This window comes from Salvelinus sp. IW2-2015, linkage group LG34, assembly GCF_002910315.2.
Source record: "Salvelinus sp. IW2-2015 linkage group LG34, ASM291031v2, whole genome shotgun sequence".
Lineage (NCBI taxonomy): Eukaryota > Metazoa > Chordata > Actinopteri > Salmoniformes > Salmonidae > Salvelinus > Salvelinus sp. IW2-2015.
In genome coordinates, this window is record NC_036873.1 from 883,016 (window position 1) to 894,183 (window position 11,168).

Genomic DNA, 11,168 nt, shown 5'->3' on the forward strand with positions numbered 1-11,168 from the left:
TTTTACGCAAACATTTCCCGCCTAAAAACACACACACACACACACATAAAACATGCTCTATCCACACACAGAACATGAAAGGAAATGTCAATAGGTCTTCCCCAGTGTTTACCGACTGTCACCAAGGACTAAAGGAGTCCTACTCCACTCAATAGACAAGACTTCTACTTGAGTTGAAAGAAATTTGAGCACTTTAATTAAGCTGAGCCTGGTGCATAGAAAACAATGTGGACTTGATATAGTTTATACATTAATCTATGATTCTATAACTTGTTACGCATAATTTATCATTCATATACACTGTATAATTCCTAGTTCTACAACACACGAATATCACTCCTTCTTTACCTAATGTCAACATGGCATCATCACATTTAAGCCAAACCTAAATAAATACCCCATTAAGACAGAATAAAAGTCAGTATTAGGGCTGCAGTCAGAGTACTGTACTATATGCGTCTGACAGTAATCCCTGATAACACACTAATCCTGTAATAATGCTGCTCCGTCTGCCTGCTCTGCTGTTTCCAGGCTAACTGGATTACACAGCGCGGAGAGAACATTCAGAAATACACACTGAAATACTATACTACATTTTAGTCATCTAGCAGACGCTCTTACCCAGAGTGACTTACAGGAGCATGAGTAAGTAAACATTGTGATTTATTAGCGGAAAGGGGCCCATCCACCATTACAATAATATCAATGAGTGCCTTGCTCAAGGACACGTCGGCAGATTTTTCACCTAGTCGGCTCGGGGATTCGAACCAGCGACCATTCAGTTACAGGCCCAACGCTCTTAACCACTAGGCTACCTGCCGCCTTATACTGAGGGACTGATCTATGGAACCTAACATAGAAGTACTCCTAGGGCTTAAGGAGGCAGATTAGGGACTGTGGTATCAACACAGTTTAGGAAGAGGATAAGACGACTCGTTTACTGCAGATAAGCTGCAAAACGCATCATACTGTGACACTTTCTGTATTTTGAAAGTTCAATATCTTGAATACTTCACTGCAGACAAGCAAAACATTTTGGGACTGTATGAACAGTGGACTAATGAAACAAATACCAAAAGATAGTTTTTGACAGGTATTTTCCTTGGGCTTGGCTAGCTGGAATTCTTGGTGTTGTCACTGACTTCTTCTTTGATGCAGCTCTGATGTGCTGTCTCCGTAGCATGGTAACCTTACTGCTGGGACACCTAACATACCTCCTAATGTCTGGGACTCACCGGCTGCAGCCTCAGCGGTGGTGCTCTGGGAGGCATCGCCCGTGGAAACCACGGCAACGTTGTTGACTGGTGTCCCGGCGGCCGCCACAGCAGCGGTGGCTGATGGGACAGGAGTGGAGGAGCCTGGGGACGGAGCCCCGCCCACCTTCTTGGCGCCACCCGAACGCTTCTGTAAAAGATGAGAGTAAATATGAAAATGTGTGTTGAATACTATTAAAACACACATTTTAAAATGCATTCCTTGAGACATCTGAATAACTAAGGACATAAGAACAGAACTTTTGTCATTCTGGAATATAAACAATAGTGATGATGTCAGTTTAGTAGGCACAATGCTTAGTGAGGTGTGACTGATAAAACACAGGCTGCAGCATGCGAAAACAACAGTACAGGATCCCATTTAGACAGTAGAGTCATTAGAGGCCTATTTCCCTGACACAGAATATTCAGTAATGGCTGCATCCATCTTGCCTGAAATCGATTGGCTCCCTGCAGCACTCACTCACTCACTCAGTAAGTCAGTAAACATTGTGATTTGTTAGCGGAAAGTGGCCCATCCACATTACAAATAATATTAAAGCTTCAATACATTGTTAGGGATGTGACCACGACAACATACATGTGGAAAATCTGGATTCTGGCTCGGAGACCAAAAAAGTAGGAATTCCTGATAAATAAATCTGATATATTTTGGTGATCAGCTGGAAGGAAGGAATAGATCATTCAAAGGTATCAGCAGATAAATCTGCTCTTTCTTACACAACATAGCTCAAAGAAAAGAAGCTACCGCACATTGTTCTTGCTATGTATCACATTTGTTTTGAGCCAACAGTTCGGACACGGCCTTTGTAGTGGTTGTACTCCTCTACTATTGTTTTAAACACATGGATAACAGACATGGTCATAGACCCACAGCAGAAGCTGTAGTAAACCACTTTACTCTTAGGATACCTTAGGTTACACTAGGGGTGGGCAACATGCAGCCCGCGGACAGGATCCGGCCCGCAAGCCCATTCATTCTGTGTCCCGCTGGAGGTTTGGTTAGGGGGGGGGGGGGTTTAGTTAAAAAGCACTCCAGGCCCCTCTTGAACGTCTACAAATAGATAGAAGGTACGTAGAAGTTATAATGACCCTATAYGTTTACACTGTATCCCTGTCCTCAAGGTCCCTACTGTATACTATGGGSCAGTGTTGGAGGTCCTGGTCTACCCCCATCCATAACACAGTGGTCTGGTGTAGGTTACAGATGACGTGGACGTCGATTAAGGCAAGCCCCCGCACCTCTCTGATTCAGAGGGGTTGGGTTAAATACAGAAGACACATTTCAGTTGGGGGTATAGAAGAACATAGGAGGCATGATTCACATGTTTCACCATGCACAGGGCCGCATACAGGAGGGAAGAAGGGAGGAAGATCAAAGCCAGACGCAATGGACACAGACAGACAGCCCGCTGGGGCCCCACCCCATCACCCTTACAATTGAATAAAGCCTTAAGGATAAACAGGAGAGGGGGGTAGGGCGGGCCTGCTCTGGAGGGGGCAACAGTATGAGACATGCAGTTAGCATTCATCTTGGATATTTACTTCAATGGTGTCCTGTTAAGCTTGTCTGTGGTGGGAATCTGAGTGCTAACTCAAACGTCCACTTGGGAATTAAAAAATATAGTTCATCACTTTAACAATCCATGTGAATCCTGACTAATGACCTGTGTTCTTTTGGGCAGTGTGAACCATGTTTGAAAAGAAACGATACGGAACATGTGTAGCTTCAAGTATTGCGGATGTGCGGGATGATTAAAAATTCACATACTCCTGTACGGTAGCATCAGAAATGGCCAGTGCCAGATACGTCTACTCTAAGTCCAATACCAGAAGGGAAAGGCCTATTCCAGTTAACTCGGTGGTCAGATACTGACTAGATTGGAGGGTAGTCACTGAGTATCCAGGGTGGTGCGACCGTGAACCAACCCAGGGCAAGACAGGGGTGTCGACAGCGGCGGGAGAGAGACAGGAGAGACCCTGGCTGGTTCTCTGGCACTGGTTATTGCAGAAAAGAGAAGCCAGGCGCCAGGCTATGTCAAAGCCCTTGGGGAAGGTGTGTGTGGTGTGGCGGTACAGGGTTGGGGTTCGGGTGTTAGGTTCTCCATTCTGTTCCCCAGCAACTCAGCCTCTTAAATATTCAGTTAGTTATTAGCTACACTTATCGTGAGCCCCACGCCCTGTCGATTAAATCAGCCGTCAGAGCAGGTGCCTGGCTGTTACTGTTAAACCCACGCCAGGAGAGAGGAGCTGGAGAAGCAAAGCTCTGGGTTTCGGTTGGTTGGCAGGCCTGAATAATTTAGAGTTTTAACCAATAACGGCTCGCCGCCGTGTAAACACAAGCAATTTCATTAACTGTGCTTTCTAAGAGTTGAATCGAGGAATGTGCTTACAGCTGAGAGTGTGAGTGAGAAAGTGAGCGCCTGTGTATAAAGTTACTCGCTTAGCAAGCTAGGGTCCTGGAGAGTCATCCCATTTGATTGTTCGATCTACAAATAGGTTAACCGTAAAGCAGAATAGATAGTGTTTACCAACCCTGCGAATGAACAGCGGTGTTTTAAACTGTAAGTCGGAGGCTAATTAGCTAGCGTATTAATTCTTATTTCTTCTGTCCTTTACTGTTCAGAAGTAGGGCCATTAATTAAGGGCTGAGGAGAATTTATGTTTTAACAATTCCAATCTAATTTTTTGTGTAAAGGCATGTTATAGAAGATCCTCTTTTTTGTGTGTGATTTGACTTGGTTTTGAGAAACGTATCCTCCCCACCCCGCCATACACGTCTTTCGTTCTGCACTATTGGAGCCACGTATTAACATTAGCAAAGGCTCCATAAACAAATCCGTCCTTTTAGAAATGGCAGAGCTCGTGTATGATGCAGTCTTTTAGATGTTGTACGCATGAAATTGTGTCATTCCGAACTTTATCTGCACTGTTGTGGCACAAATCCAAGTCATTGGGCCGATTATTAGATTTTTGGTGCCAAAATCATCCGAAAGTATCTCAAATTGATTGTGAAGCTCACAACGTCACTTTTAAATTATTGACATGATGCGAGAAAAAGCTAATATCGGTCCCTGACATAAATGGATTTGTGCCACAAATGCTAAAGCGTTAACATGTGTAAACAATGCCAAGGAAACTAACCAAAGTATGGATTTGCTGTCATACCTTGTCCATAGAATGCTTACAGGGTAAGGAAATCAATATGTCAATTTTGTAATTGGGTGAACTATCCCTTTTAAGTCATATTAATGTCACAGATTCAACATTTGAACTGCAGATGTTATACAGTACCACAATTATAGATCGGCCATATTGGCAATAAACCTGTGATATGCTTGAAATAGCCAGCAGAAGTTGAATTCATGTTCAATGATGGTATTGGAAGGAATTTACAATATACATTATGGACAGTAACCCTGTTCTCGAAATAAGACTACAACACCAAATAAGACACTATCATTGGAATACATTGTTTTCATTTGAGAAATTATGCAAAACACTCTTATCCAGAGGAACGTACCGTAAGTGCATTCAGCAGAGGTAGCTAAAACATTACCTGTAGTACTAAAACAGTGTGTGTGAAGACAGTAAGCTAACCGTTGCTGGTATTTCTGCAGCCAGACTGTATCATCCTGCAGCATAGATCACAGCGGGGTCAGAACCAGTCAGTGTTTAACAATCCAGTACCTTCAGCCTAATGTGTGTCATCTGCCATCTTAAATCATCCAGGCCCTGCTTTGATACCAACGCCAGCTTTCTGTCTGCGGAGCTACTAAAGCCCAGTCTACATACTCCTCTCTGTGTGTGTTTCTGTGTGCATGTGTGTGGTTTCTCTCTCTCGTATGTGTCATTTGTTTTCTCTCCTCTGTGTGGTGTGCATTGTGTGTGTTTCTCCTTCTCTGTGTGTGTGCATGTGTGTGTTTCTCCTCTCCTGTGTGTGTGCAATGTGGTTGTTTCTCTCTCTCTCTGTGTGTGTGCATGGTGTGTTCCTCCTCTCCTCTGTGTGGTGGTGCATGTGTGTGTTTCTCATCTCTCTCTGTGGTGTGCAGTGTGTGTTGTTCTCTCTCTCTGTATGTGTGCATGTGTGTGTTCTCTCTCTCTGTGTGTGTGCAGTGTGTGTGTTTCTCTCTCTCTCTGTATGTGTGCATGTGTGTTGTTTCTCTCTCGGCTGTGTGTGCATGTGTGTGTTTCTCTCTCTCTGTATGTGTGCATGTGTGTGTTTCTCTCTCTCTGTATGTGTGCATGTGTGTGTTTCTCTCTCTCTGTATGTGTGCTGTGTGTGTTTCTCTCTTCTCTGTATGTATGTATGTGTTGTTGTTCTCTCTCTCTGTATGTGTGCATGTGTGTGTTCTTCTCTCTCTGTATTGTGTGTGTGTGTGTGTGTGTGTGTGTGTGTGTGTGTGTGTGGTGCACGCTCGTGTGTTTTTGACAAGTAGGTAGTGATTGTCATGCTCCCTCTGTGTCAGCACTGATAAGAAGGCCCAGGTCTACTTTGATTAGGGCCACTGGCCTGTCAGGAAGCCTAGTTTAAACTGACAGCTTTATCCAGATTGCGTTTTCCGCTCTCTTCCTGTAAGGATGTTATTGATGGAGAGCACCAGGTCTCCTACAGCACTGGCCCTAGGGAGAGGGATACTGGTTATTAGACCTGTGACTCAAGTAGTACACCAGACCACTATATGTTATGTATGGTAGTACACCAGACCCATACTGTAGAGATATAGTGATACAGCATTGGTCAGGCAAAGGGGGAAGACCTAGTCAGTTGTACAACTGAAATGTAATCAACTGAAATGTGTCTTTCTGTATTAACCAACCCTCTGAATCAAGAGAGGTGCGGGGCTTGCCTTAATCGACGTCCACGTCATCTGTAACCTACACCAGACCACTGTGTTATGGATGGGGGTAGACCAGGACCTCCAACATCTGGCCCATAGTATACAGTAGGGACCTTGAGGACAGGGATACAGTGTAAACATATAAGGGTCATTATAACTTCTACGTACCTTCTATCTATTGTAGACGTTCAGAGGGGCCTGGAGTGTTTTAAACCAAACCCCCTAACCAAACCTCCAGCGGGACACAAATGAATGGCTTGCGGCCCGCGACAGGATCCGGCCCGCAAGCCCATTCATTCTGTGTCCCGCTGGAGGTTTGGTTAGGGGGGGGGGGGTTTAGTTAAAAAGCACTCCAGGCCCCTCTTGAACGTCTACAAATAGATAGAGGTACGTAGAAGTTATAATGACCCTATATGTTTACACTGTATCCCTGTCCTCAAGGTCCTACTGTATACTATGGCCAGTGTTGGAGGTCCTGGTCTACCCCCATCCATAACACAGTGGTCTGGTGTAGGTTACAGATGACGTGGACGTCGATTAAGGCAAGCCCCCGCACCTCTCTGATTCAGAGGGGTTGGGTTAAATACAGAAGACACATTTCAGTTGAATACATTCATTTGTACAACTGCCTAGGTCTCCCCCTTTGCCTGACCAATGCTGTATCACTATATCTCTACAGTATGGGTCCGGTGTACTACCATACATAACATATAGTGGTCTGGTGTACTACTTGAGTCACAGGTTACTAATACCAGTATCCTCTCCCTAGGGGCCAGTGCTGTAGGAGACCTGGTGCTCTCCTATCAATAACATCCTTACAGGAAGAGAGCGGAAACAGCATCTGGATAAAGCTGTCAGTTTAAACTAGGCTTCCTGACAGGCCAGTGGCCCTATCAAAGTAGACCTGGGCCTTCTTATCAGTGCTGACACAGAGGGAGCATGACCTAATCACTACCTACTGGTCAAACACACACGAGCGTGCACACACACACACACACACACACACAACACACACACACCACACACACATACAGAGAGAGAGAAACACACACATGCACACATACAGAGAGAGAGAAACACACACATACATACATACAGAGAGAGAGAAACACACACATGCACACATACAGAGAGAGAGAAACACACACATGCACACATACAGAGAGAGAGAAACACACACATGCACACATACACACAGAGAGAGAGAAACACACACATGCACACACACAGCGAGAGAGAAACACACACATGCACACATACAGAAGAGAAGAGAAACACACACATGCACACACACAGAGAGAGAGAAACACAACACATGCAACACATACAGAGAGAGAGAAACACACACCATGCACACACACAGAAGAGAGAGAACACACACATGCACACACACAGAGAGAGAGAGAAACACACACATGCACACACAACAGAGAGAGAGAGAAACACACACATGCACACACACAGAGAGAGAGAAACACACACATGCACACACACAGAGAGAGAAAAACCACACATGCACACACAAGAGAGAGAGAAAACACACACATGCACACATACGAGAGAGAGAAACACACACATGCACACAGAAACACACACAGAGAGGAGTATGTAGACTGGGCTTTAGTAGCTCCGCAGACAGAAAGCTGGCGTTGGTATCAAAGCAGGGCCTGGATGATTTAAGATGGCAGATGACACACATTAGGCTGAAGGTACTTTGGATGTTAAACACTGACTGTTTCTGACCCCGCTGTGATCTATGCTGCAGGATGATACAGTCTGGCTGCAGAAATACCAGCAACGGTTAGTCTACTGTCTTCACACACACTGTTTAGTACATACAGGTAATGTTTTAGCTACTCCTGCTGAATGCACTTACGGTACGTTCCTCTGGATAAGAGTGTTTTGCATAATTTCTCAAATGAAAACAATGTATTCCCCAATGTAGTTGTCTTATTTGGTGTTGTAGTCTTATTCGAGAACAGGGTTACTGTCCATAATGTATATGTAAATTCCTTCCAAACCATCATTGAACATGAATCAACTTCTGCTGGCTATTTTCAAGCATATCACAGGTTTATTGCCAATATGGCCGCTCTAAATTGTGGTACTGTATAACCATCTGCAGTTCAAATGTTGAATCTGTGACATTAATATGACTTAAAAGGGACAGTTCACCCAAATTACAAAATTACATATGATTTCCTTACCCTGTAAGCATTCTATGGACAAGGTATGACAGCAATCCATACTTTGGTTAAGTTTCCTTGGCATTGTTTACACATGCTAACGCTTTAGCATTTGTGCACAAATCCCATTTATGTCATGGGACCGATATTAGCATTTTTTCTCCATCATGTCCAAATAATTTATAAGTGACTTTGTTGAGCTTCACAATCAATTTGAGATACTTTCGGATGATTTGGCACCAAAACAAATCGAATATCGGCCCAATGACTTGGATTTGTGCCACAACAGTGCAGATAAGTTCGAATGACACAATTTCATGCGTACAACATCTAAAGACCTGCATCATTACACAGAGCTCTGCCATTTCTAAAAGGACGGATTTGTTTATGGAGCCTTTCCTAATGTTAATACGTGGCTCCAAGTGGCAGAACGAAAGACGTGTATGGCGGGGGTGGGGGATAAGTTTCTCAAAACCAAGTCAAATCACACACACAAAAAAGAGGACTCTATAACATGCCCTTTACACAAAAAAATTAGATTTGGATGTAAAACTAAAATTCTCCTCAGCCCTTAATTAATGGCCTACTTCTGAAAAGTAAAGGACAGAAGAAATAAGAATTAATACGCTAGCTAATTAGCCTCGGCTTACAGTTAAAAACCCACCGCTGTCTCTTCGCAGTGGTTGGTAACAACTATCCTATTCTGCTTTATGCTTAACCTATTTGTAGATCGAAACTCAAATGGGATGACTCTCCAGGACCCTAGCTTCGCAAGCGGTAACTTTATACACAGGCGCTCACTTTCTCACTCACACTCTCAGCCTGTAAGCACATTCCTCGATTCAACTCTTAGGAATAGCACAGATTAATGAAATTGCTTGTGTTTACACGGCGGCGAGCCGGTTATTGGTTAAAACCTCTAAATTATTCAGGCCTGCCAACCCGAAACCAGAGACCAGAGCTTTGCTTCTCCCAGCTCCTCTCCTGGTCGTGGGTTTAACAGTAACAGCCAGGCACCTGCTCTGACGGCTGATTAATCGACAGGGGCGTGGGGCTCAACGATAAGTGTAGCTAATAACCTAACTGAATATTTAAAGGCCTGAGTTGCTGGGGAACAGATGGGAACCTAACACCCAACCCCACCAACCTGTACCGCCACACACACACACCATCCCCAAGGCTGACATAGCCTGGCGCCTGGCTTCTCTTTCTCATAACCAGTGCAGAGAACCAGCCCATGGTCTCTCCTGTCTCTCTCCGCGCTGTCGACACCCTCTCCCTGGGTGCTTCACGTCAGCACCACCCCTGATACTAGTGACTACCCTCCAATCTAGTCAGTATCTGACCAGCCGAGTTAACTGGATAGGCCTTTCCCTTCTGGATGACTTAGAGTAGACGTATCTGGCACTGCCATTTCTGATGCTACAGTACAGAGTATGTGAATTATTTAATCATCCGAACACATCACGCAATACTAGCTAACACATGTTCACGTATCGTCTTTTCAAACATGGTTCACACTGCAAAAGAACAACAGGTCATTAGTCAGATTCCAATGGGAATTGTTAAGTGGGATAAACTATATTTTTAATTCCCAAGTGGACGTTGAGGTTAGCATCAGATTCCCACCAGAACAAGCTTAACAGGACACATTGAAGTAAATATCCAGATGAATGCTAACTGCATGTCTCATACTGTTGCCCCCTCCAGAGAGGCCCCCTACCCCCCCCTCTCCTGTTTATCCTTAAGGCTTATTCATGTAAGGGGATGGGGTGGGCCCCAGCGGCTGTCTGTCTGTGTCCCAGCAGTCTGGCTTTGATCTTCCTCCCTCTCCCACTGTATGCGGCCCTGTGCATGTGAACTGTGAATCATGCCTCCTATGTTCTTTATACCCCCACAACAACAACCCCTTCCCAACCTCCAACGTTTCCCGTGACTTTGTCACAACGTCCGGTTGGACCTGGCCTTGATGACATCAGTGATTAAGACAGTAGTGTTTGGCCTGAGGACAGCAGAGGTGGAGAGAGGTGGTGAGAAAGAAGGGAGAGATGGAGCACCCTCCATGTCTCTCCCAGTGTGACAGGTTCCGATTCAAGGAGGCCCACTGTCATCTATCTGGTCTGACAGTATCTCTGTCATGGCAGTATGCTGTTTGTTGATCACAGTATGTTCAAGTGCCAATGAGCAACTAGCTATGATATTTGCACTCAATAAATTCAATTCAATTCCTTACACAAAACATCACATTATCAACATGGCCGATTTTTGCTTTACAAAAGGATGTGGCAGTCCAATGTACAGCATTCAAAATACCTTACTAACACAAATGTCAAACTAACACCCACATTTGCTGCTGTAATGCCATGTAAATCACACTGCTATTCTGCCTCCCGTAGAACTGTTTACCAGGGCTCTGGTTAGCATCAGCAAATATTGTGGACTTTCTGTCATAACAGGGGCATATCCCCGAGACGTATGTATGTATGGCAGAATCTAGCCGACCGGGCCTCCATCTCTCTGCCTAGTAAATAAATCAGAGTGATACTTCACCTCTGACCCCGGCCATTTTTATCTGGGAGAACCTGCTTTTTCCACGCTCGTAAATTTAAATCCCCGGGACCAGTTATTTGGATGAGGAAGGCCGGTTGGTTCCCATGTTTTGGCGTAGGTGTCAGCGTCAGTCTGTCTGTCTACACAGGGTGTCTGTCTGCACCGCTGTCACTGAGACATGCAGGACTTTATGATGAACTACTGCTGTGTGTTTGAGCATGAGGTACTGACGCAGAGCTGGCGATAGGGACAAGAATCCATATTGCGATAATTTGCCCTAATTGATGTGATAGCAATAACTAAAACGATAGGTTTTT

The 11,168-nt window shown here is 44.6% G+C and overlaps 1 protein-coding gene across 1 annotated transcript in view; it reads right to left on the bottom strand.

Annotated features, from left to right (window-relative positions):
• Positions 1-11,168, bottom strand: part of LOC111958301 (lipopolysaccharide-responsive and beige-like anchor protein) — a 226,055-nt gene that overhangs the window by 96,432 nt on the left and 118,455 nt on the right. Inside the window, 1 exon segment of the mRNA XM_070437145.1 lies at positions 1,143-1,401. Within this exon segment, the coding sequence (XP_070293246.1) occupies positions 1,143-1,401 (259 nt within the window).